Here is a 27,375-nt window from a genome sequence, read left to right on the forward strand (position 1 = left end):
AATTTAATAGGCAACATGGTTATGCGGTTAATATTTAATGGTTCCGTGGCCTCAACAAGTTGAAAACGTTCATCTCATTAATAAGCTTGAGCTATACTTTAGGGGCTCGGACTAACAATTTTGTAAGTGACTCCATTTACCCTGTTCCTGCCTGTGACATACATGTTTACAGTATTTGTCTAGGGGATAATATAAATATCCCGGGGGTGGGGGAGTGGAGGGGTGAGAGTGTTTGAGAATGATCAGCTCCCCCTTTGCCATGTTAATGACATTTATACAAGTCTCTATTTCCTGGTGGGTGTGACAAACATTTTTGCTGTCTAAAAAGCGGAGCTTGCTTCTATTCTGCTGTCAGCGATAGACTTGCCTCAGGATCGATGGCTTTCTTTGTGGGAGAAATGAGGGGTTGGCTATAGTTAGGCTGGGGGAGGGACTCCAAACCCAACAAGACCCTCTGACTCTCACGGGCTCATTCATTTTTATCCCCATTTCCCAGATATGAAAGCAGAGGCTATGACTTATGGTGGTTCTTAGTCCCAGGTATTCTCCCTCCCACCGTGGGAATGTGCCACCATGGCCCATCATTGGTTCTCATTAATAACGAGAAAGGACCCAGCCTGCGTGGCTCAGTGGTGGAGTGTCAACCTATGAACTAGGAGGTCAGGGCACATGCCCGGGTTGCTGGCTCAATCCCATGTGTTGGGCGTGCAGGAGGCAGCCGATGAATGATTCTCTCTCGTCGTTGATGTTTCTATCTCTCTCTCCCTCTCCTTTCCTCTCTGAAATCAATAAAAACAACTTTTTTAAAAAATAAAGAGAAAGGTTCATGTTACAACCGAAAGAGTCCTTTAAGAGGCACCAAAGCTCCTTGCATGCTCAGTCCTAGATGGGAGAGTAACTTCATCGCTCAGGGCGGAGACTGAGGCAGAGAGGCAAGACTGATTCGTCCATGCTTCCCCAGTGGTCTGCTTCTGGGGGACCTAGTTGGTAGAATCTCCCCATCTGCACTGGTCCAGATAGCCCCGGGCAGAGGAGTTTCCAGCCTGTCCCTTTCTCCTGAAAGGCCCTCAGAGGAGCCCCATTGCCCATAAGAACCGCTGAGTGGCTCAGCCAGGCCCTCTGTGGGGTGCTTCCAAGTGCTGCTCAGGCCGAAGCTCTCACCTCTCTCCTCCGAACTCCACCGTCCAGTCTGCCGGAAGTTTGGCCATTCCCAACTAGCCAGACCCCCTGAGGCTCCTGCCCCTTGGCCTGTGCTAGCCCCTCGCCTGGGGAAGTATTCAGCGTCCACAGGGTCCCTCCCAGAAGCCTCCCGACGCCCCGGGGAAAGCTGACCCCTTCTCTCTCATTCCCCACAAAGCCCTGTGCATGCCTCCACATCACACATTATTCCCAGTAGGAGGGTAACATCCATGTGTCCATCTTCTCCAGGCCAGGAGCTCCTGGAAGGCCCCCTCTGTTTCCTTGTGTCTTCACTAACCAGCAAGAAGCCTGGCCCCACGTGGGCGTCCAGCCAGTATCTGATGACAAGATGCAAAGATCAGTACAAGCATAGGAAACCTCGGAAGAGGGTGACATGTCCCCAAGGCCCGATGTACTAGGATCCCTTGTGAAACGGCTTAAACTGCAGCCGCAAATTAGACACTATTTCCGTTTCAAAGGATTTGCTGCCTAAATCCTTTAAAAAGAGAACTCCTGTGTTTGAGATACTCTGATTTACAGAAATTCTGTGAGCACCCAGCTTCCTAGACGGTGATGTAGAAGGAACAGTTGGGGCAGGATAGAGGAGCCCCAGGAGTGGGGATGGGGGCAAGAGTGGGGGCCAAATGGGCAGAACTCCAACCCCCGTGACACACCCCCACCCCACCCAGGGTCACTGGGCTTTTACCTAGAGATGTCCATGGATTAGAAATTAAAGTGATGCTGATAAAAAGAGGAAAATGTCTGATCCCGGGGAAAGAGCAGGGCACACACCTTGTTTTGTTAAATGCAGAACTTCGCTTTTTGTCCTGAGACAAGCGTTACCCAGGCAGTGGGCTTCATGGAGGGGGTTCATTTCGGAGCAGAGGGTCTGAACACAGCCTGGCAGGGTCCCCTCCCACGCTGCTCCGCTTGCGAAGACCAGGCTCCGGCCCGCGTCCCTGGGAGGGGGTCTCAGAGACATGCAGCGCGGCCACCCTCTCCCTTATCTGAATCTGCACCATCCGGAATGGTGACATGTTGCCGAGTGGTGGCCCATGCCACTGGCTCCCAGGAAATGGTCTCCGGGGCCAGGAGCTGGAGACTTCAGGGCAGGTGAGGTCTGGGGGAGGGAGGCCCTGGAAGAACTGGCTGGTGGGCAAACCTGGATGGCTCTTGAGTGCCTAGGTGCCACTGCCTCAGCCCCTCCCCTCATCCTGTTTCTCCAGATCTGCTGTCGGCCAGCTTGCCCACCCCCTGGACCACAGGATGCTAAGGTTGGATAGGGACTGATGTTAGCTCAGCTGACATCCTGCATGCTCTACGCAGCCCCACGGGACAGTGGCCCCTCCCTGGATGCTGAGGGCTCTGAGGTCATTCCAGCCCTTCTCCCTCCTGGGGGCCTTCTGACCCTCCAACCTCACCTGAGTCAAAGCTCTGTTAGAAAGGCTCAGTGAGATTGATTGATAGATCTGACGCTGAAGTCACTGATAGTGGTGCTGTTTACAGTCCTGGAGCCGCTGGCTGTTAGAGCTGGAAGAAACTTCAGAATGTCTCCAGTCGGGAATTGCCCCAGCTGTGTTCCCTGGGTTGTCGGTAGGAATCATTTGGAAAACCAGCTCTGCAGTCAGAGAGACCTGTGGGTAATGGTGGAGGCGGTAGAGAGAAGTAGATCAGACAGAGCGTAGGCTCTGCACTAGACGGCCCCATTTCAAGCCTTCCTGCTTAGTAGCTTTGTGGCCCTGGGAAATCACTTAACCTCTCTGTGCTTTAGATTATCCTAATGTGGACTTGGAATCATGTTCATACCTATCTCGGATTTAAGGTGATGATTAAATGAGGCAGTCCCCAGGATGTCATAATGACTAATAAATGCTGGCCTAATGAAGCTCTACGGGTTCCTTTCCTGCAGGACTTCTCAGAGCCTTTGCTATGATAATGAATATGGTGATTTCCAAGACCAAGATGGGGATCTACAAAACATCCTTTCACATGTGCCCACAGAACTCATGTTATCTCGTCAGACAGGTGTTCCATGAGATACAGTTTGAGATTCCAGAGCTGGTCTGTTTTATCCTAAAAGAAACGACAACCGGAGAGTTGAGGCGAGCTGCCCAAGGTCAGGCAGCAAGTATATAAAGGCAGAATTGGAGCTCGAATTGAGGTCTCCAGACTCCCCTTCCAGTGTTCTTTCTAGTATGCATCATTGCTTTCACCATCAGAATAATGGCAACGAAGACAATAGTGCAATAGCTAACATTCACTGAGCATGTGCTTGATGCCAGGCACTGTGCTAGGCTCCTCATATTTATGATCTCACTTAACCTTCGAACAGGTAGGGGCCATACCAAACCCACTGCACTGAGCTCAGAGACGGCAAATAATATATTCAGCATCACACAGCATCCTGGCAAATGGCACAGCCAGAACTCAAACCCACGTCTGCCTGGCCCTGAGGCCCCAACTTCACCACCCCCTGGCATGCATCTTGAATGTGCAATGGCAGAACTTTAGGCCTGAGCCAGGGGTGGTGCCCCAGAAGTTCCCATATATTGGCCCTACCTGCTCCTCTCAGGACGGCTGGGTGTGGGGGTTCCCGGCTCTGGCAGCCATCCCCAGCCCAGGCCTCCAGGACTGACTGCTCAGCACCGGCTCTCCTGCCAAATGATTTTGGCCAGAGATGGGCTTGGCGGCTGCTCTGATGGAAGCTGCTCTGAGCTGAGAGCCTCTTGTCAGCCTGAAATCAGGACGAACTCTCAATGCGCTCCCCTCGGGGCTCCCTATTAAATAAAGATGTCTTCAGCGGTTCCACCAAAAGGCCCCTTTGTCTGAGGCCCTCGCGGCCCACGCGGCCTCTGCCCCCAGAATGCCGGTCTCTGTCGGCATGAAGAGCCCCTGTGTTCACCACTGGTGCTGGGCGAGCTGCAGCCTGGCGGGCTCTGCGCCTGGCGGGTGGCAGTGCGCGAGCTGGGAGGGTGCTAGCGCTTGGCCACTGGAAACCTGCCCTGCATCCCCTCTCTGTCCCTGTCAGGGAGGTGACCCTGGCAGTGACTCTGCGCACACAGAGCCCAGGTCCCTGTAATGGGCTCCTCCTGCCTCCTACCCATCCCAAGCCATCAGTGTTTCCTTCTGACCCCTCCTGCCTCCTGCTAGGAGCACTGGGTCTGCACATGCCTGCTTCCCACTTCTCCCCATGTCCCCGTCTCTCTGTCTCCATCTCTCTCTTCTTTCCCCCACCCTCTCTCTGTCTCTCTCTTTTTTTAAAAAATGTATTTTTATTGATTTCATAGAGGAAGGGAGAGGGAAAGAGAGAGAGGGGAAAACATCAATGATGAGAGAGCATCATTGATTGGCTGCCTCCTGCATGCCCCCTACTGGGGATCGAGCCCACAACCCAGGCATGCCCTGACTGGGAATCAAACTAGACCTCCTGGTTCATAGGTTGATGCTCAACCACTGAGCCACATCGGCCAGGCCTCTCTGTCTCTTTTCCTCTCTTCTTCCTCAGTCTTTCTTTCCCTTTTCCTTCTATCCTTCCTGGAGAAGAAAACAGCACATACCACGTGTGTTAAATGAAAACTTGAACTCTGTGGGGGCAACTTCCACCCATCCTACCTTCTGAGCACAGTATCCCCAGGGTAAACAGAGACAATGGGGACAAAACGGGCAACACATCATCAGGTGTGCTGTTGTGGGTGCAGGGGCTGTGTCTGGCTCATCCCTATACCAGGCCACAGCCCGTGTCAGGCACACATGGAAAAACCTCCATTCTTTGTCAGATCATTGGAGAGTCAGGGGGCCTAGGACAGTGCCTGACACATGGTAGTTACTTAGTAAATGTTAAATTCCCTTCCTTTCTGTTTCCTGGCTGTTCATGTGGATGTGATCTGTTAGAGACCCATGGAAAGCCACGGGCTCTAGAAGGAACAGCTGCGAGTTGCATAGCGTTGCCTTATATGTTTTGGTATAGGACCTTGTCTCATCTTGCCCAAGTGTGGGTTTGGCATTGAGAGGGGCCATTGTGGTAGGATGCCTCGTGCTCAATGCCACACTTGGATTGTTACCTGATCAGCTCAGAGAAGGATTAAACTATCACTTCCCTCTTCCTCAACACAATCATTCTGTTGATGCAACCTAAGACCACATGTGCTTTTATGCCCCATTATCATGTCCCACTTATCTGGACTTCTGCACATCAGAACCCTTATTTATTCTTTCACTAGAGGCCCGGTGTATGAATTCGTGCACGGGTGGGGTCTGGCCGACCTGCCCCGATTGGGCCAATTGGGCTGGGCCAGCTGGGGGGAGGGGCCGCAGGTGGTTGGCCAGCCGGCTCCACCCCCTGGTCGAACTCCTGGTCAAGGGGACAATTTGCATATTGGCCTTTTATTATATAGGATGACTTCATTCATTCAAACAAATACTTCCTGGGTCAGGCACTCTTCTAGGATCTGGAGACACAGTCAACAGGCCCGACTAAAGTCCCGGCCCGCATGGAGCTTTCCTTCTAGCGAGGTCTTTCCCACCCTTGATGGGGCCTGTGGGCAGGCCACCTGGCCTCCCTGAGCCTCTGTCCCCAAATCTGTAACATGCAGATGAGATCTGCCCTCATGACCTCATCAGGAGGGTTCCCAGTGACTACACTGGGGGTCTCAGCATGCTTGGCACAGGGGAGCCGCTGGATCGGGTACTGGTGGAGGTGGCTGGGAGGCACAGGTTTATGAAAGGGTCTTGTCCAACTGACCAGTGACCTGGAGCCCCTTTATCAGCAGTTCCTCACTCCTGCCGTCCTGGGGTTTCCTCTTCCTCTCCTGGCTCCGGCCCAGAGTTCCTTGGTCCTGTCTCTCAGCCCTGCTTTGGCAGTGACCGCTCCTGTCTGTTTAGACCAAAGGATCATTCCAGTGTTTTCTCTCCATACTGGATTAAGGGGCCCACAAGCAGGGCTTCACCTGGCCCCACCCCTCCATGGTCATCAGGGGTCCCCGTTCCCCAGGCTGCAAGGTGTGGAGTCCACGCTGGTGTGTAGCAGGAACTCTGACTATCAGCTGACCGTGATCTCTCACTTTCCCGCAGCAGGCTCTCAGTCTTTCCTGGACAGTGAGCTCACAGCTGGCCCACAGCCCTCTCTGGACAGTTTTCTCCCTCCTCTCTGCCTGTCCAACCCTTCTAGCCTAGCTCATGCCCGCTCCTCTAAGAAGCCTTTCTACACCCTTCAGCTTATCCTGCTCCTCCAGGCATCCTCAACTTAGCTGAATAAGACCCTGCTATGTCAGGCTCTGGCCTCCTCTCCCTTGCTCAGTGCTCTGACCTCATTCAGCTCCTGGACCCTCCATGCTTGATCTCCTGCCTACCTGGGCCAATTAATTCCTACCCATCCTTCAGAACTCAGCTTCAAGGAGTCTTTCTAAAACCTCTCTCCCTTTCAAACTCCATGGTAGCACCCTGTTGTCCTTGGTAGAATTATCAACTTGTTAAATGGTTAATTGCACAATCAGTGTTTAGGGACGGTGGGCATCTGGCGAAGCTGGACTGTGGCTAGTGAAAGACAAGGCTGGTGGGATAAAACCTTGGATTGTCAGGCTAGAGATCTTGGACTTACTCTGGGGGCACATGGGAATTCTTTCAGGGTTCATGCAGAATGAGTAGTTCCCGAGGGCCCTGAGACCTAGGGTCCAATGGTCATCGTTTCCTTTTGATTGGCTGATTGTTTAGTTGCTTTGATTGGCTAGTTGAATGGTCAGTGTTTGGTTGGTTGAATTGTTGGCTAGATGATTGTTTGATTGGTTGACTGTATTTTTCATTATTTTTATTACTTGGCTGGTTGGTTAGTGATTAATTGGCTGGATGGTTAGTTGATGGGGTGGATGGACAGATGGAGAGTTGTTTTATTAATTGACTGATGGGTTAATCTGTTGTCTAGTTGTCTGGTAGGATGGTGGGTGGCTAGTTAACTAGCTTCCTCAGCACAGTTTTTGAGCCCCCCCCCCCCCCCCCCCCCGTCACTGTTGGCCCACATTGACCCTGCTTTTGGTTTTCCTGGTCCCAGTTTCATCAGGCCTAATGCCCTTTCTCCCATCTTCCCACAGGCGCTTGTCCGGCTGCCTCCCCACATTTCACAGTGTGATGAAGTCTTTCAGTTCTTTGAGGCCCGACCAGAAGATGTCAACCCTCCAAAAGAGTAAGTGGCAGCTCCAGCGGCTCCTGTGTGTCTGGCAGGTGTGGGAGAGGCAGGTGCCACATGGCGATGGGGAGGAGAAATCCTGAAGACCTGGGTGTGTGTCGCACAGCCCCAGGGGTGCCATTCATTCGGCACTTCCTGTGAGTGGTGCCCAGGGAGGTTGTAAAGTGCACAGCCTGCACACCTGCACAGCAGTCCAGCCAAAAGGGGCCCTTTTCCTTATTCGTGCTGTAAGACCAAGCCCAAGGTGGCCTGGACCCTTGAGTGAGGAAAAAGCATTGTCCGGCTCAGAGGCTCACCTGGCCTGACAGTGGCCGTCTCCCTTGCTGGCTGCCACAGGCTTAAGAAACAAGCCAAGGCTACAGACCTTCAGAAATCTGGCAATGACTTGGTTCACAATGTGGAGTCGTTAGTGGAGAACCACCGGCATAGAACGTAGAGTCTTGCGTTCACAGCCCTCCTCTGCTGCCTGCGAGCCACACCACTTCACGGCAGACCACTCCCTGAGCCCCTCTTGTCTCATCTGTACAGAGGGATAGTGATTGATCCCTGCCCTTGCTACCCCTGAGGATTGTCAGTGAAACTCAGAGGACATGAGGGCTGGGCAGGAGCTTGGCAGACGACAAAATGAAATACAAATGTGTGTTCACTCCAGAGGGAGAGACACCGCTCTCACTGTACCTACTACGTGCCAGGCTCGTGAGAGAGTTTGCACCAGGAGTTCTACATCCTTATCCCCCGATCTCAGATAAGGAAACTGAGGCTCACAGCTGGAGCTGGGACATGAACCCACAATTTGCTGATGTCAAACAGAGGCTCATAGTCTTTCCACTCCTCCTGCCTTCCTGATCTGGGGTGGAGTTTGGGGACCAGAAGGTGGGCCTGGTGCCTCTCATTGTGCCCTCTCTGTCCTGCCCTCTGTGCTCTCCTGCCAGTTACTTTCCCCAGGCAGATGAAGGCTCTAGAGACAAGCCGTGTCTGTCCCTCCATCTCTACCTGGCTCTGCTGCCCCCCAACTGGGACGGCCTCTCGGAACCTCCTGTTCTCCTCCCTTCCATGGGGAGAGAGAGGCTCCTTCCGGGGAGGCTTGCCATTGGAGTCACTCATGATCATGTGCCCGCGGGAGGGGAGAGGGACATGGCTGGTGGGTGAAGTAGCAGGTGTATCACCACAAAATCAACGGACCCTGCCTTTGCTTTGTGCCTCTAAACCCCACTCTCTGCCAGTCAGCTGAGTAAACGGGCCCTAGTTTACCCGTCAGTCTGCACACTAATGGCAGGTGAGCCTTCTGCCTGTCTCCACAAGGCCCTCGAGGAATGGTGCAAACCAGGCTCAGGGAGACAGCTGGGTACTGGCGAGGCAGCCGGCCTGGCTTTGCAGGGCCCGGCTCCCAGCTCAGCACCTGCCGCCCACCTCCGTGATCTCCGACCATTGCTCAACCTCTGTGCCTTTCTGTTTTTCCACCCCTAAAATGAGATAATACGTATCTCAGAGAGGTCAAGGGGGCTTACGGAGTAATGTGCACTGAGGTAACCTGGCAGGTGCCACTGGCACATAGGGATGCTCACAGTTTTGTCTGAGGAAGGTTGTGGAACAGAGTGGGATGTGGATGCTCCACCCCTGCAGACCACAGCCTGGCTTTTTCAGGTGTGAAGCATTGGGCCTCCAAGCCACCATGGAAATGGGGTTACCTGCCTGTTTCTTGAGGTGGTATCAGTCACCTGGGCTGGTTCACAATTGGTCTGGCAAGATACGGCGTGAGAACAGCCACCGCTCCAGCTCAAAGCAGGCCTGAGGCTCTGAAGTGGGGTTATAGCTGCAGCCAGACGTTCTAGGTGGCTTCTCCTCCCCTGGCCCCACTCAGCCTGCAGGACCTGCCAAGAGAGGCCCATGTTCCACTGTAGATTGTGCTCCCATAAGAGCCCAGCCCTGGAGGTGAACCATGGGCTGGTGGGCTGATATCTGTCAGCCCCGCGCCTGTACCCCCTCCCTCTCAGACCTGCTTGCACCTTCCCTGGCCACCATCCTGAACATAAACACGGGATCAAGTAACAGTGTATTTTGACTCTGGGGCGATTGTGGAGTGGCTTATCAAATTCAAAGCCTGTGGGTTTAATTGGAGTTTTGCAGTTACCCCAGCCTCTTTCAAGTGTGCTGCTGGAGGGGCATTGAGTGTTCACGGGGGCCGGGGGGGGGGGGGGGGCGCGCATGTCCCTTTCCCTCTTGCACATAAGGTAAGGCCTGCAGCCACCCAGCCTTGGTGGGGGAGGTGGGCAGCAGGCCTGAGCCCTGGGCTTTGATCCAGGCTGCCCGCTGACTTCCTCGGTGGAGAGTGGGGCCCACCTCCCGGCTGCTGGCAATTGCTCTTCTAGACAACTGGCCCTGTCCTCTAACTACTGGGACTGTGCGACATGTATTGCTGCTGTGTGTGAGCAGGGCTGAGGTCAGTTGGGGCCAGTAGCATTATTTTATTTCATTCATTTATCTTTAAAAATATATTTTTATTGATTTCAGAGAGGAAGGAAGAGGGATAGAGAGATAGAAAAGAAACATCAAGGATGAGAGAGAATCATTGATTGGCTGCCTCCTGCACACCCCCAACTGGGAATCGAGCCCGCAACCAGGCATGTGCCCTGACCGGGAATCAAACCATGGCCTCCTGGTTCATAGGTCAGCACTCAACCACTGAGCCACTCCAGCCGGGCCTGGCATTATTTTAGATTCACCTTTCTCCTTCACCCCTCTCCATCCAACTCATCAGCACACCCTGCAGCGCCACCTTAGAACAGTCCACACCCCGCCATCTCCCCTGCCGCTACCCCCGCCAACCCTTATCCTCTCACCTGGATTCTGGCCTCCTGACTGGTGTCCTGCTTCTGCCCTTGTTCTCTGTGGTCCCTTTCAAAGTAGTGGGAGGAATGACCATTTAAAAATACAGATCAGGTCATGTCAATCCTCTGCTCATAATCCTCCCTGCTGCCCCCCACCGCTGTCACTCAGAGTCAAGGCCTCCTCCTCCTGCCTCCCCCATCCCCTCTGGTGACCCCTCCTGCTGTTCTCCCACCGTCCCTGCTCCAGCCACACTGGAAGCTTGCTGCTTCTCACACGGGTTGGACTTGTTCCTGCCCCAGGGCCTTTGCACTGGTCTTCCCGCCGCCACCGGGAACACTCGCCTCCCCAGGAGTCTGTTGGCCCAGTCCCACACTTCACTTTCATCTTTATTTGGGACAGCTACTCGCCGGGGAACACTCGCCTCCCCAGGAGTCTGTTGGCCCAGTCCCACACTTCACTTTAATCTTTATTTGGGACAGCTACTCGCAGCCACAAGGCCGCAGCCTCTTTTTGTCACCTGACCATTGTTGGCTCTCTGATCTCAGCTTGAGCCTGAGGTCAGTTTGGACACACAATCACCGGCCCCCCTGTTGCAGAGGGGATAACGGAGGCCAGGACTGGGCAGGTGTGCCTGCCTCTCACCACACGGTGAGCATCGCTTTGACCCGCTACCTGTCTACTGGCACAAGAGCTCCAGTGGCTCCTGGTGGGCTCATGGAATGGGCTAAGGTTCTCCTGCTCCCTGCACCCCCTCTAGGCCTGGGCTCATTTCTTCCCGCCGAAGCCAGCCAGGATCGTGGTTAAATTCTTGAAATGGCACGGGTGGAGCAGAGCCTTGCTAAACAGGTTTTTGTTCTTTAGCCCCAGGGCCGCAGCGCCACCCTCTTGTGGCCTAGAACAATGGTCCAATGTTCGGAGGGACCTGGAGCGAGAGGCAACGGGCCCAGGGCCAGATCAGAGCTGTTTCTGCCCAGCCTGCCCAGAGAGCCGCCTTCCCTCTGGTCCAGAGGCCCACCCTCAACACCCCGCCACCTGCCATGTCCGTGGGATACCTGGCAGGCCCGCAAGAAAGGGATGGAGGCTGTGGTACCCGACTAAGGCGGAGCACCGGGTTTGGTCTGGCCAGGGGCTTGTTGGAGTGGCCCGGGAGCTACCTTGGAGGGCGCTGAGTGAGGCTTCCAGGGACGCAGACCAGGGCAGAGGGCAGGCAGTTGCTCGGGGCCTGGGGTGGGCACAAGGTCAGACCCAAGGAAAGGCATTCCTCTGCAAGGCCTCCCCACCTCCCTTCCATCTGTCTTTTGGAAGGGGCTCGAGGCTGTGGCTGTCCTCCCTGCAGAAAGCAGAGTCCAGGAGGGCAGAGGGGACTTGGCCAGCCCTGCCTCAGCACCCAGAAGGAAGACGGAGGGGTGTGGCAGTGCCGCCGGGAAAGCCCTGAGAATTTGGGGAGGCTCCTCCAGGAACCCCACATCCTCGACCTGGTCAGCTTTCAGGCCAGGCGTGCTCCGGAGTCTGACTCCAGATCTCAGGATCCAGGCTCCGCTGCGGCCAGCAGTGTGACCTTGAGTTTAACTAACTTCAGAGACAACAGTGGGGACACCCAGCTCCGAAGCCGGCTTTTGCTGTTTTGCCATGTGCAAGGGGAGTCTTAGTTCCCCCCACCCTATAATTACCACCCCTCCCTTGTAACCAGCCCCCCTGGTTTGCTACCCCTGCACAAAGGGTCACGGCAGAGCTAAATCTCACACCCAAGTCTTTGGCCTCCTAGACCAGGGCTTCCTCTGTGGCTTCCAGGCAAGAGGCATTCATCCATTTTGACCCCCTTCTCAGTGTGAGGCATGGGACCCATGCAAGTGGACAGGCTCAGCTCTGCCTGTGGGGAGAGAGACGGCACAGGCAGGGCGTGGCTGGCTGCTGTGGGAGCCCCCTGCTGCTCTGGCTAGCAGCCTGGCTCCTCCCCTACCTGCTGTGCGGTCTGGGAAGTATTTAAACTTCCAAGGCCTCAGTTTCTCAATCTGTAAAGTGGGGCTTACAACAGCTGCTGAGCCGACGGGGATCCACAGCAACAGTCCAGCCTGGTGAGGTGGTCAGGGAGGTCTCCCTGAAGAGGCAGCATTCAAGCTGAGAGTGAGGTGACAGCCAGTCCCTGAAGGGGAGTGGGAGAGAAGGGCAATCAGGTTAGAGTCCCCGAGAGACTGTGGCAGTTTAAAGGGATTAAAGATATTGCCTTCTGGCTCCTCTCTCTCTCTCTCTCTCTCTCTCTCTCTCTCTCTCTCTCTCTCTCTCTCTCTCTCTCTCTCTCTCTCTCTCAGCATGTCCTTGGGTGAGGATTAATAAAAGAAAAATAAGTAAATACTCTTCCTGGAGAGAGAGTATTGGCTTTGGCTGGGCCGCTGATGGCTGTAGGAATGGAAGACACTGAAGACATTCATAGCAACAGTAAGATGTGAAAGAGACAGCGTTCTAGAGAGCATGTGACCCTTTCCCCTTCACTGAGTTGTGTCTTAAGGTTGATTGGAGTTGAGGCACCACTTACACTAGTAACTTGGTCACTTCAAGTGCCTTAGTTTATGGGATGTGTTTCTTGCCCCACCTTGTGGCAACATTGGCTATTACAGCTGCCAGCATTTTGGCGGGTGCCTGCAGGTTCAGATGTGCCAGCAGCTATGCTGGACCCTGGAGCATGATCTATCTTGTTCAGTCATCATTACAATCCTGTGAGGTTCATGCCTCCTTTTTGCAGCTAAGGAACCTTAGGCTCAGAAAACTTGTGCTTTTTTTTTCAAACTCAAAATCCAGTGCTCTTTCCGGCCCTCAGAACCTTCCCAGAGGATTTGCAGAGCATCCCCAGGCTCGGAGCATCCCGAATGCTGGTGCATGGAAGGGAGAGCTGACACCTTAGGGAGGCTTGACTAGGAGCCTGGCTGATGGCCAGGAGGGGCAGCTCCTCTAGATGGCCAAGGAAGCAGGCGCTGGGCTGTGGTCAGGTCTGACTTAATTAGGTAGGGACAGCCTCCTGATTAGAGAAAGCTGTACCTGCCAAGCTAGAGAATGAAAGATTAATAACTGGGAGTGGCCAGATCCCCACCCCAAGCGGGAGAGGGCACCTGTGAGCCTGTCTCACCTGGCCAGGGACACGTGGAGACCTGCCAGCTGCAGGCAGCTGCCTCGGGAGCCAGAGTACAGAAGACATGGGTTATCCCCACCTTGGCCCACACCCAACATGTGCGGGTAAAGCCCCCACTGTGTGTTGGGTACTGTGCTAGATCCTGCAGGCTAGGAAGATCTTGATGGGCCAGAAATGGGGAGAGGTAGGTGTTTCTGGACTACCAAGATCTTCAGAGGCAAATCTGGGCATGAAAGTTTGAGACCTAGCAGTTTATTTGGGAGGTGACACCAGTGAGGGAGTGAAGGCAGGCAGGGGAGGAAAGGCAGCCAAAGGTGGTACATTATCAACCAGCTACTGGGGCTTCATCCCAAAGGGAACTCTGGGAGCCAGTGAACTTGGCCATAGGGCTGTCCCACCCAAGGGCGGGTGTGGGGCACCAGTCCACCTCCAGAGGGAGCTTTCCAAGAAGCCTGTGTGAGCTTTGCAACTGGCAGTGCCTTCTGCTGTGCTCAGGATGACTTCCAAGATCTTCCAGGTGCCTGTGCCCCCCCACTCCGCCGCCCCCCCCCCCAACCCAGCCAGCCCTTCCAGCTGCCCCAAGGGCTCTCCTTTAATCCTCTCTTCAGAGAGACCTCCCTTTCTTTCTTCACTTTCCTTTTCATTTTCCTCTCAGCTCTTAACCCAGTTGGCCAATTTGCTTTATTTGGTTCTGTTCATGGTCCCAGGGCATGAGTCTGTTTTCCTCAACCCTGTGACCCCAGGGCCTGGCACATAATCGATGCTCAGCAAATGCTTGTGGACAGGCAGAGAGTTCAGCAGCGGATCACAGGCAGAGCCTGGTGAGCGGCAGGGAAGGTTCACCCCAGCCCTGCATTTCTGTAACAAGGGTGAGGAGCCTGGGCTGCCCAGGTCTGCTCAAGGCCAATGTCACGGTGGTCGGAGCGCTCAGGAAGGCCTGGATGGGCCAGGCCCCTGTGGTCCTCTTCCCAGGAGGGTGGGACTGACCAGTGCAGGGATGAGGTGGTTACGCAGGCCTAAAGGAAAGGGTCAGGCCAGGAGTGGAGGGGAACCTTGGCGAGGGAGGGAGACCCCTGGGGGCTGTGCTGTGCAGGGAAGACTGCCTTGGGGGAGCCAAACCTCCACCTGGACTTGGATGCTGAGGGAGAGTTAGAGGCAGAGAGGCAGGGAATGGGCTGGGCTGAGGGGGAATATGCCCAGTGCATGCTTGGAGGCTTCTGAGCGTAGGTGGGTGGGCAGGGCCGGGGGGTGTTCCTGGAGGTTTGCAGGGTGGGAAGGCCAAGAAAGAGACCGGAAAGACCATGGAGGATCTAAGTGTGCACGTAGGAGTCAGCCAGCACTGGTTCAAATCTCAGCTCTGCCACTGAATAGTGACTTAAGCTCCCTATGCCTCAGTTTCCTCATCTGGAAAATGGGGGTAGTGATAGTGCCTAGCTCTTGGGGTGGTCAAGAGAGTTGAGATAATGTAGATGAAGTACACAGTCAGCACCTGCTGCGTGCACACGTGCCTGTGTTCTCAGACTTGGGCCCGCAGGGGAGACGGCAGAGGAGGCGGTGAGACTCTGTAGTCCAGATGGGGAGGACAGAGACCCACGTGAAGTAATCAGGCAGGATGTCAGCAAAGCAGGCTGTGCTACCACAGTGGTTTCCTGACAACTCAGTGATGTCACAGAGGATGGAGCAGAGACCAAGACCAGCCTCATGAATGGACAGGAAGTGCCCCGTCATCAGAGGCCGCTCAAGCCCTTTCGTGTTTTACACAAACTGACATCCGTGCTTGCTGACCCATCTGTAACGATCAGGGAAGACCTCCTGGAGGAAGCGGCACTTCCACTGAGCTTTCCTGGGGGGAAAGGAAGGACGGGAGGGCAGAGACCCAGGGTTTGCCTGGAGGACAGCTCGGGATGATACCAAAGCTCCAGCCAGAACCTCAGAGCCCCGAGCCTGGTCGCCAGTAGTCAGGGCATCCATGCATTCATTCCACAAACACCCATGGTGCCCAGCCCTGGCGGGGCCTGGGCAGATGACACGGTGCCTGCCTCATGGAACTGGAGTGGAGGGGAGAAACGGCATAGTCATAGCAGAGGTTAATGTGAAAAAACATTCAAACCTGTAAACCCAACTGTCGACATCTGCCGGGAAGCAGAATCTCAGCTCATTGAGACAATGTTCCAAAGAATGGCGGCTTTCCACTTAGTTTTATAAATTTCCACAAAGGAGACGGAGTGTGTTACATGAAATCCATTGGTTGATAGACTAGAGAGGTGGGAGAAAGCAAAGCGGGGGTGGGCCTCTGGGATTGGATAAAAAGTGAAAAGATAGACACAGCTTCTTTTCTGTAGATGGGCACAGGACAGTTAACACAGTAACAATGGCAATGAGGGAATTTGTGGTTTCCGCCCTGATGCCATTTGTTGTGCCCTTGAAAAGGGGAAGTTACAAGTAACCCTGACATTCCGCAGGTGTGTTATCTTAGATCAAAAAGACAATAGGCTCAGAGAAGATGGAAGTTGATCCTTATCAGGGAAGATACTGGCCTAGGACGTGACTACCCACTATAAATTGCTTTTTAACAAAAGGTTTTAATTTCAGACCATTTTTTGTGGTTACTTTAGGTCTCTTTTGTTTGCCAGGCCCACGCAGGCCTTCCCTGAGTTAGTCAGGTTAGAGGGTGGCCCCTTCTCGTCCTTAGCAGTCATGGTAAAAGCTATCCAGGGAGGGGCCGGGGTGCTGCTCCAGGCTGGGTTTGGGGGTGGGGTGTTGGAAAGTGGCCTGAGGCTGGGAGCCGAAATGGGAAATGGCGAAGGAGAGACACTTGAAGGGCCCAGAGCCCAGGACTGCATCAACCCAGCATCGCTGTCCCCAGAAGTTACAAAACCTCTACAGAGAGCAACAGCCTCCCTGGGGACTGTGGAGCCTGTCTCGGGTGGAGCGGGTCCTGGGACTGCAGACCAGCCCCAGGTCCCTCCTGGGCAGAGCCTGCGAGAAGCAGCCCAGGAACCCTCATGGACTTGGGGAGGGAGGGTCGCGTTAGAAAGCAGTGTCACAGCCATTTTCCTCTTCCAGGAAGCTGTGCTCACTCACACCAGAGCTTATGTTGTGACCTCCCTCAGAACGTTCTAGAACTGGGTAGTGCTGTCTTGGTATTTCTAGCCCTGGGTCTCTGCCTTGCTTTTACCTTTCTCTTCCTCACCTCCTCCTAGTTTAGCCTATCTGGCTGGATTTTACTGGAGTCCTTAATCAGCCACAAGGGGTTAAGGATTGGAGTGCTAGACTAAGGCAAGTTGGGCTCAGATCCTGCCCCTGTCACTCCCAAGCTGTGTTACTCTGGGCAAGTTACATGCCCTCTCTGGTCCTCTTTTTCCATCTTATAAAATGGGGGAAAGAAGAAAACCTGCCACACAGGAGTATTGTGAGGGTAAAATGAGCCGATGTGTCAGGGCTTAGTTTGGTACATTTATAATGTAAATGCTTGAAAAATGTACCATTCTTGTTAGTTATAGCATTTGATAATAATGACAAGAGCAGTAATAGCAGTGTGATATCCTTTGGGAAAGAAGGATTTACTGGGGGCGGGGCTTCTCAGTGGTGACTCCCACCAAGGCCTGAACCACTCTCTTCCCATCCCCCCATTTCCCACCATGCTTTGGGGCTCAAGGGTTCATGCCTGCTCCAGGGCCTCAGGGGACTTCTTGGTGGCAGAGCCCAGCTTTCATTATAGTGGAAGAGGGAAGCGGCGTCCCAGGGCTGGCCTGCTGGCTCTGTAGTTGGTGTCCTGGTGAAGAGTGACCTGGCTGTGGTTAGAGCTGGACTGGCCCAGAGGAGACAGAGCAGGCCTGGGGCTGACAGGAGGCTGGGTGGAGGAGGGCTGGGCAGGAAGCTGTCACCCAGAGCTCCCAGAGGGCCCTCCTTCGGCAGGAAGGACACAGGCCTGTCTGAGGCCTGGAGCGGGGCCTCTTTGCAGAAGTCGGTGGGGCCCTCATTTTTTCAGTCAGGGATACTGAGGTGAGGAGCAGGCTGCCATCTTCCAGATCTTGGGTGGCCCGGTTTGGTGGCTTTGCGACTCCTCACGAGACACCCTCTCTCACACACAGACCCTTGGGAAGTCCCCAGCCCACCTGAGCCCAGGCTGGCCCAGAAGCACTGTAAGTCCCTGGGCACACGGCCACGGGTGAGAGCCCTCTGTCCTGCATTCCCAGCGCCCACTGTGCAGAGTGTGGCGGCCACTTGGTGCAGCACGAGGGGATCCAGGCCTGGCTGGCACTCCTGCAGCTTCTGGTCAGTGAAGGCCAAGGCCCCGGGAGGCCGGGCAGCTGGGCAGCAGTGGCAATTCCTGGGCAATGTGAGGGGAGTAGCAGTCATTCTGATGGCATTGAACCCCTCAGCCCTGCCACCCCCCAGCTCTGCCACTCCCAAGCCATGTGGTCTTGGCAAGTGGCTTTCCCTCTCTGAGCTTGTGTTTCTTCATATTTAAATAGACACCCCAACCCTTGGCTCACCCCAGTGGGGCCAGCTGAACCAGTCTCCCCACCTCCTTGCTAAGCCCATTCTCCAGCAGCCCCCGCCCCCACCCCGGCCTTGCCCAGCCTGTTCCAGGTGGTTCATCTCACCTACAAGTCTTGGCTCCTCCAGAGAGACACCCCAACCCCCTATCAGGTCAGGCCTTCAGCAGGGCTCCGTGACTGGCAGGTGGGGATGGAGGAGTGGGCGGAGGCCCGGAGCACTTGGTCACCTTTAGCGAGCCTCCCTGTGCACCAGGTCTTAATCTGTGTTAACCTGGTTTATCCTCCGACAGTCCAGTTAGATGGTCCTGTTGGTCTCTTCTTTTTACAGAATGGAAATGGAGAGAGAGAGACCCTAAGCAATCTGTCAGCAGAGCTGGGATTTGAATCCAGGCAGCTACACACACACACAAACACACACACACGCACACGCACACACGCACACACCTACACAAACCTCCTACTGGTACCCAATTCACATCATTGGTCAAAGCTGCACTGTCTAAAGCACCAGCCAGTACACTGCAGCTATTTAAATTGAAATCTTGATTAAAATGAAAGATGACTAAAATTTTTGGGGTCACTTTAGCCACATCCCAAGTGCCCAACAGGCACAGTTGAACCCTGTCACCCCATTTTGTCGCTGCCTCTTCTGTGGTTCTCCAGATCTGGCACACAGTTCCCGGAAGTCCAGGGGGCCCTGTGGCCAGGAGCAGCCTGGCAGAGGAGTGGGAGCGTGGGCAGCCTGTCGGGAGCTCACAGCACTCCGTGGCCAGTGGGCCAACCAGCTTCCTTTCCCACCAAGGAAACCAGCTTGGTGTCCCCACCCCCATCTCCCATGGACACGCACAGTCACCATCCGATGGGATTCCGGGGAGTGCACAAGGGTGGGAACTCAGGCCCTTGTTTTCATGGTGCTTAGCTGGAACCCTGGGCAATAGGGCCAAGGTCTTACACAGTCCGAACCCATGAGGTGGGGCCAGTCAGCCCTTCCTATACCGTGGCCACTGTCCACACTCCAAATCTAGGTTCCTTCATGAACCCAGGGGTCCTCTCTCGCCCCAGATGCGGCTCAAGAGCTTTGTGCACTGTCCCAGATAATCCCGACAATAACAGAGGTAGGAACTACTTTTATCAACCCTTTGACAACGGAAGGTACTGAGGTTAAGTAACTTGCTTGTGTCACCAAGTAGTAAGTAGCTGAAGCACCCTCGACTCCACCCATACTTTTTCTTTTAATTTCATCCTTTTGTTAATCCTCACCTGAGGATATTTTCTCATTGATTTTTAGAGAGAGTGAAGGTGAGAGACAGACACAGAAAAACTACTGATGTGAGAGAGACACATCGATTGGTTGCCTCCTGCACACGCCCCCACCAAGGCTGGGGATCGAGTCTGCTACTGAAGTACGTGCCCTTAATCAGGATCGAACCCAGGACCTTTCAGTCCCAGAGCTGACACTCTATCCACTGAGCCAAACCGGCTAGGGCTCCACCCACATTCTTAACCTTATGCTCTGAGGCCTGGATACCCAGGACCTGTCCCTGGGCTAGAGACACACTCAGGGCCTTCGCCCAGAATGGTGAGGCAAGTCAGAGGAGAGGGACAGACAGACAGGGCTTTGTCCTTTGGCTGAGCGATGGCAGAGCCCCTCTGGGACGTTCGGGAGACACGCACAATGCCTGGGGTCCACCATAGCCATGGCATCAGCCTGTCTGGACACAGCCTGGGGGTACATGAGACCCCTTCCCTCACCAGGAATTCAGCTTTTTCACCCTGGGCACAAATTCTGGCCTCTCTGGACCGTCCCCATGGTCACAATGAGGCCCATTCTCAGAACCCTGGAAAACAGAGCCCCGGAGGAGAAAGGACGGATTCTTGTTGGACACAAGGGCCCTCAGTGCCACAGTGTGGATCAGGGTGCAAATGGGGGCAAAGAACTGCATTCATGTCCCCTCCATCTCTCTTCCCTGAGGTCACTGCCCCTTGAGACCATTCTGTGCAATGGCTCTCAAAAGCCAGAACAAAAACCCAGCTCGGGGCTACACAGGGTGGAAAAATCCCCTGACATTCTCCAGACCTCAGCTGATCTGCATCCCCTTTGCCCAGACCCTGCTGGCCTGGCCTCTAGACCAACACATTGTGTCTCACTGTATTGGTTTCACAGAGAATTCACTGCCCATGAGGATCCTCAGAGTGGCCTCATTTAAAAAAAAATTGATTTTAGGGAGGAAGAGAGAGAGAGAGAGAGAGAGAGAGAGAGAGAGAGAGATACATCAATTGGTTGCCTCCCATATGTGCCCAGACAGAATGGAACCTGTAACCTTCCCGTGCATGGGCCGACGCTCCAACTAACTGAGCCAGAGCAGCCAGGGCAGAAGAGCCTGATTTTATTTTATTTATTTATTTTTTAAAGTATATTTTATTGATTTTTTACAGAGAGGAAGAGAGAGGGATAGAGAGTTAGAAACATCGATGAGAGAGAAACATCGATCAGCTGCCTCCTGCACACTCCCTACTGTGCCCGCAACCAAGGTACATGTCCTTGACCGGAATCGAACCTGGGACCCTTGAGTCTGCAGGCTGACGCTCTATCCACTGAGCCAAACCAGTTAGGGCAGAAGAAGAGCCTGATTTTAGAAGGGAAAAGCTGAGGTCCTGAGAATTTGTCAGTGTTTTAAAAACTTTTTCTGCCACAGTAAGAAATTTCACATCAAAACCCAATATGGACAGACAGGCAGGCAGGCAGGCAGGCAGGTAGGTAGACAGACATCTGAAACAGGAGTTTCGCAAACAATATTTAACCTTACTATGGGTGACTTGATCATTTATTCTATTCTCTTTTAAATACTTGTTGGGACACACTAAGTTGATTTCAGAACTCACTACTGTGTGACAGCCTGTAGTTTGGAAAGCACGAGTTTGAAGCGGACTGCCCAGGGCCACCAGCCACTGCGGGCAGAGCCAGGCCCAGAACCCTGAGGCTGGTGACATCATTGCCAGGCTGTCCCAGCCTCTCTCCGCTCCGCCCCTAGCGGTCTACCTCACCTCCGCCCCTAGCTGTCTACCTCACCTCTTCCTTCAGTGCACCCAGAGATTACTCCTTGATTCTGAAACCTTCTGGATTTCACAGCCGGACATCAAAGTCCCTCATCCCCTTCATCAAAGTCCCTCCCCACCCCGCTGCTGCCCTCCTGCCCCCCCAACTCCCATTGTGGCCTTTCCCTGGCTGTCCCTCTGCTTGCCCAGCCTCTGCTTAGACTGCTTGTTCCTGCCTCTAGAGCTTGACCCTCTCTACTCCCTCCGTGGGTCCACACCCCCGTGATCCTTCAAGGCTCCCTCCTCCAGGAAGCAGCCTGGGGTGTCCTGCAGCCCCAGGATCTTGTCTCTGCACGTGGGATGTGACCACTCCAGTGCCTCTTGGAATGTCTCAGAATGCAAGATTTCTCATTGTGCTAGGCAGTTCTGTTCCTTTAACTCCACCCCAAACTTGCAGGCCAGCGCATGTCCTATATTTCTCCTGTGCCTGCACAGGCCTTCGTGCGATAGCCTACAGCAGGAGCTGAAAAAGTGCTTATTGGCTGATAACAGCAGTCAAAATCATCATTACACACCTCAAGGGCTCCATGGCACTCCCCAGGCCAGGGTTGCATAACAACCCCCCCCCACACACACACAACCCCCATATTCTAGGTACCACCCATGTCCCCAAGACCGCTTGGCGCTCAAGGTCACCCAGAGCCATCTGGCAAGCTAGCCAGCCTCCCAAGCAGTTCTCAGCAGCAGCAGGCCCTGCCGACGGGCGTCCTGGGCCAAGCAGCCAATGTCAGCCAGCAGACAGGAGGGTGAGAACATCGGGCTGGAAGCCTGTGCATGCGTGTCATCAGCTAGTGACCTGGCTGATGGGAGCGAGAATGGGAGAGCAGAGGCAGGCAGCGGAGGGCAAGGCCTTGTAGACTCGGAATTCCACCGGCAGGACTTCCACGGAGCTGGCCCAGTCAGACGAGGCTTCCTCTCCTCCCTTCTCCCTTGCCTCAGTGGCTCTTCCTGGCTTTGCCTCTCATTCTGGGAATGCTGACCGGAAGGATGGTCTCCTTCTTTCCCCCAGCAAGAGCCTCCTGCTGCTTGTGCGTCCTCTCCTTGCAGCCCAGTCCCTGGTGGGCCTCAGCCTGGGGAGCACTCTGGGTCAGGACTGTCAACGTAGCCTTATGAGCCTAGGCCAGCCACTTAAGCCCTCAGGACTCAGTCTCCTCATCCATAAAATGGATCAATACCACTTCTGCCTGCTTCAGAGCACCGAGGTCAGGTGCCTGCTGGGAGTTTTCTGGGAGGCCAGACGGTAGGGAGGCATGTCCTAAATTTAACACACAAATTGTTAAATGCCCTTCCCGCTCTCCCCTTCTAGCCTCTCCCCCTTTGCTTTCCCCAACACTAGCCCCTTCTCTAGAATGTCCAGGGCAAGAACACAGCATGTCTCACCAAGAGAAGTGAAAGGGGAAGAAAGAAGAAGAAAAGGAACGCTGACCCTTCTGGGCACCATCATCGCATGAAAGCGCGGGGCCCCTGGCATCTGTTGGTTTGGGGCTCTGAGAGTTGGCCACTCCTTGGGAGGGTAAACGCATCCCAGTCATTGAGTCCAGAGCAGTCAGTTCCTACGGTCAGTGCTCCCTGAAAATATGCTCGTTGCCAGAGGAGCTCAGATCAAACATTCAGAAACAGGCTTTGCCCGGGTGGACAGGGCTAGACAGAGACCCAGGTTGTTTTGGTGTCTGTGAAAACCAAGGACTCTGAAAATGAGGCCGAATTGCCCCTCTTGGGCACTGTGCTGCCAGCATCGTGGGGAGGTCCTTAGAAGAAGCCACTTTCGTTTAGGGGGCTCTGCACGCCTTTGGGTAGCAGCTAAGGTGGGGTTAGGTCCAGGGCTGAAAGGATAATTAATAAAGCCAAGTTATACAGCGTTTTCTGTGCTGGGGCACTATGTGAGCCCCTTGCTGTATCCTGTACATTTCATTTTCCCCAGTTCCTAAAGGGTTGGTATGGTTATTATCCTCATTCTACCGATAGAGAAATAAAGGCTATTTTTAAAAAAAAGTTTTAAATAAAACAAATGGGGGAGGGGTGGTGATAGGCAGGAGGAAGTCCTCCCGTCTTTCCCAGCCAGGCCAGACCTGTGGACCACGGGGTGACCAGCTGGCCCAGTTTGTGACTTCCCCAGTTTCAGTCCTGAAAGTCCCATGTCCTGGTTTGCTGGGATGATTTGTCACTGTACCTGTGGCCTTTGTCACCTCTGGACCAGTTTCAGAGAAGGCCAAGTGGCCTGTGTGAGGACACAGTGAGGACACAGCCTGGGAGGCCTTTTCAATTACATTAGCTTCTGGCGGCACTAGAGGGAAACGCTGCCCTCCCCTTCCGTCCCTCCCTCCCCTCTCTCCCCTCCTTCTCCTTCCTGTGGCTCCCTGGGTGATAGTGATTCAGCAGCAGGTCGGAAGCAGGCTAGACTGTGACCTACGTGGAATGGAGTCACCAGCGGGCGGGGGCTGTGAGCACCAGCTCAGGGCAAGAATGGGAGCAAGGAGGGGAGGTGGGGCAATCTTGACTTGTTCAGGAACTGGACCCCAACAGAGGGCTTGCTGTCCTTCCCCTGGCCAGGACTGATTGCCCGGCAGGCAGCAGGAGGTAGGATTGCCAGAAGTGGGAGCCCTGCCCTCCCACCCCCCATGCCCCAGTATGTGAGGCATGGGGGAGTCCCAGCCACTGGATACCTAAGCTGCTTCTCAGCATATTCAGCAGCTAAAAATACGAAAGGGCTTTGCTAAAGGGTGCCCACCCAGAAACTGCTAAGAGGCAGGAGGCCAGATGCCATGAAGGAAACGTTCCTGTGCCTGCCATTCCCTCCATTCAGCCACAGCCCGGCTGCCCACTGCCAGGCCTCCACTCCATTAACTCTGTGCACTACCCAGGCCCCAGGGCCTTGCGTCCCCCTCCCTGCCCTGCCCCCAGGGCTCCAGGAGGTGGCAGTATTTGGAGATTTGCCATGAGCCCTCCAAGGCCTAGGGTCTCAGTGTCCAACCCCAGCCTCACCTACTCACTGCAAGACCTTGACCAAGTTGAACAGCTTGTCTAAGCTTTGCTCTCCTCACCTGCAAAAGGAGGGACCACACCACTTGCAGTGGTCTAGCCCTTTGGTGGGAAGGGCTCTACTCTGATTGAAGGACAGGCAGGCAGGGCATTTGCCTGGAGGCTGGTTTGGCACTGCAAGCACATTGCTCTTACTAAGCATCATTGTTGCTTAGGGGTGGCTGGGGTCTGATGCAGGCTATGGTGGGGGCCTGGGGTGCCTCTTAGCACCACCCCTGCTGATATGTCAGGGTTGTAGCAAAGGGGGTGGAGTCTGAGTCAGGTTCTCAGCCAACACTGGCCCAGCCTCAGAACACCCTCTCCCTGGGGGAGGGGGAGCTTGTTGGAGATGCAGACAGGTTGGGGTGGGGCCCCACATCTGAATTTGTAACCAGCTCCCCAGAGGGTCCCGTTGAGAATGACCAGGCTGAGCATCACTGGTCCTGGCACAGAGGAAGCGCTCGGCTCCTGTGAATTCTGTCTCTTTCCCACACCTGAGCCTCAGGGGCTCTCTTGTCACAGGATAATACCTGTCAGCCTTTACCCCCCTACACACACCCCTCAACTCCCCCTCCCCCGCCACACACCACACGGGGGCTGTGGACAGGCTCAAAGAGAATCCTGGGCAGTGGGCAGCTGCATAAACAGGGAGAAGGTGGCCACCACTGTGAGGAAGTTACCCCCGTCTGGGCTACTGGCAGCCAGGGGATGGTCAGTGGGCCATTGTGATCCCAGGCCCAGGGGGCTTCTCATGCTGGACCATGGGAAAACGGGGAGGGGCAGCTCCTCTCTGCCATCCATTCTCTGCCCTTCCCTGGGCCTCAGTCTGCAAAAAAGCCTGAGAAATGAATTCCTTCCTTGGGAGTGGCAAGTGTGCTGGGCAGGACACAGCCACCATACTATGCTCCCCTTCACTGGGAATTCTCCCCACCATTGGGATTCAAGGGCACAGCCAGGCCTGGGCACAGTCTCTCCCTGCCTCCCTTCTGCCCCAAGGAGATGAAACTGCCAGGTGCAGGGAGGGGCGCTCTACCTTCCTGATCCTTTGGAGGCAACAGATCCTACTGCACCCCATCCACCCTGCAGTTTTCATTCCTGTGGGTGGGTTTGTAAACCACTGCCCTTCCCTCTGGGTAGGGTGACTGTGCCAGTGGCTGAACCTCTGTTTCCTCATCTGTAAAATGGGGGCAATAGGACCCTCCCCTTAATGTGGATGTGAGGATCGAAAGGCATGGAATTAGAATGGGGTTCTCAAACAGGAGGATGGATCAGAAATGCAGGTTCCTGGGCCTCAGCCCCAGCATTCCAATTCACTGAGTTCTGAGCCCAAACTTTAGGAAACATAGGACTCTAGGAGAGGGGAGCCCCTCACTTTGCTGTGTGGGCCAGTTACCTTGGAGCTTACCAAATGCCCCCAAAGCCCAGGCTACTGCACCCCGGGACTTGCAGAATTGGAATCTTGGCCGTCTGACCCTGCTGTCCATTTCCAGCAGGTGGACCTAGCTGGCCAGTTGGCTTAGACCAGAGCCTGAAATGGGCCTTTTATTTGACACCCGAGGGGAATGAAAGGCATTTCCTCTAGTCTCCAGACAGATCGCAGCCAGGTCCCCAGCATTAAACAGAACCTCCAGCATTTTAGGAATCTGAGGCTTCCCTGAGGATTGCAACTAGAAGGAGGTGGTGGGAGGGGCCTACTGGTGGGCACCTGGAGGTGGGGTTGGGAAATAGCCTGATCCTGAGTCTGGGTTCATTCCTGGCAGGGAGCTTGGGTCTAGGGTAGGGGCAGACTTTCATCATGGGATCACACAAATGCATATTACTTGGAGGCCAGTTTGGAGAGGGGGGAACTGTCAAGAAAGATGCGTTAAGGGGGTTACATTTCACTAGTGACTTAAAGGTTGAATGGGCATGAGCCAGCAAGGTCAAGAATGGGGGGAGCCCTGCTGGGGTGGGGAGCGGGCGGCACAGCGGGCAGGGCCTGGGTTCTAGCAGCCAACCCCCAGAGCCTGTTTCCCTATTTACAAAGTGCGTGGGAATCTACCTCGTCCTCCCGCATCCGCGAGGGTGGGGGAAGGTACCTAGGAAAGGGCACGAGCAGCCTTTGGAGCCCCTCCTGTCGGGCCGGCCCGGGGTGGGGCTGGGCGGGGTCGGGTGCTGGCGGCGGGCTGGCGGGCTGGCGGGCGGGGCGTGCGGGGTGGAGCGGGATGGGCGAATCCTGCCCGGAGGCCGGACTGGCGGGGAACCCGCGGGCAGGCGCGGCGCGCAGTGCGTGCGGCTGCGGAGCGCGCGGCTCGCCGGCCGTGGGGATCACATGAGCAGCGGCGTGGGGACCCACCGCAGCCCGCTCGTGGGCGCCCTGCAGCCGCAGCCCGGCAGTCCCCGCTCCCGCACGCCCTAACCATGTCTATCTGTTGTTGCTTCTTTTTCAGGGACTATGGCAGTTCCAAGAGGAAATCAGGTAAGGGAGTCTCCGGGCGTTTTCCCCTCCCGCTTCGTGCACGCTCCTCTCCGACCCTGCGACCCTGCGAAGTACTTTCTTAGGGGATGGCGGTCCGTGCCCGCCTGCCCTGTGGTCCTGCAGGGCTGGGTTACTCCCTTCTTGCCCCTAAGATCTCTGGTACTTGCGCCTTCTCCGCCTCCCCCCAACCCCCTCCACCCCCCAGTCCCTCAGCTGTCCCTGTGGGAATGGAGTGGGTGCATGGGGAGTGTGGGGTGTCTCTCGAGGGGCCTAAGTCCCCACAACATTGGCAGGCGATCCTTCCCCGCCTCCCCCGGGCTGCGGTGCCCACTGCTGGGCACTGCTGTGACTGCTCCTTGGGTCCTGCCCGTGGTGCAGCGGAGACGGGAAGGTTAATAGAGACGCAGGGTTTTCCCCGCGGGAATGTGACATCCAGGACCGGGAAGGGGTCGTACTTGACTGAGTTTTTCACGCCTGCAGCGCAGACTTCCCCCTCCCCCTCCTCCTCCGGCTCTGAGCGCGCTCTCCTTGCCGCGGGGGTGGGAGCTCTGCGTGGCGGCAGCAGAGACGCGAGTGCAAGGGGGCCCAACCGCCCTGGCTTTGGCCTGGCAGGTGCCAGGGCTCACCCCGAGTTTGCCAAGCGGGTGGAGCCAGGGAGAGAGGCGGAGCCAGCCCTCCACGGGCGCTGTCCACTGGGGTCAGAGAAGGGTTCTCTCCGGGTGGGGCAGGCTGGGCTAGGCGAATGCCTGGTGTGGGTGGGGTGTAGTTGATTGGGGGAGGGTGGTCCCTAGGAGTTAGGGCTGTATGTGTACAGATGGGGGGCAGGGCGCGCGGACTGGATCGATGCATGTTGGCATGTGTACTGCCTGTATTTATGGGGTGGTGAGTTATGGCGGTGAGCAGCCCTCAGAGGAGGTCTGGCCCCTGGGGATGCGGGAAGTGTGTATAACCATGTGGCTCACGTGAATGGTTCCTGTGGGAGGCATGT

The 27,375-nt window shown here is 55.2% G+C and overlaps 1 protein-coding gene across 6 annotated transcripts in view; it reads left to right on the forward strand.

Moving 5' to 3' along the window:
- SH3PXD2A (SH3 and PX domains 2A) overlaps positions 1 to 27,375 on the forward strand; it is a gene marked incomplete at its 5' end in the record, with an annotated part of 261,903 nt that overhangs the window by 147,238 nt on the left and 87,290 nt on the right. For 5 of the 6 annotated variants that reach the window (XM_080687644.1, XM_080687640.1, XM_080687643.1 and 2 more), the window contains 2 exons: positions 7,263 to 7,354; positions 26,359 to 26,387. In XM_080687644.1, coding sequence (XP_080543770.1) covers positions 7,263 to 7,354; positions 26,359 to 26,387 — 121 coding nt within the window. Of the gene's footprint in view, positions 1 to 7,262; positions 7,355 to 26,329; positions 26,388 to 27,375 lie in introns of those variants that run through there. The other variant, XM_080687645.1, reaches the window with a different exon arrangement.

This window comes from Plecotus auritus (assembly GCF_963455305.1).
Source record: "Plecotus auritus genome assembly, chromosome: 9".
Lineage (NCBI taxonomy): Eukaryota > Metazoa > Chordata > Mammalia > Chiroptera > Vespertilionidae > Plecotus > Plecotus auritus.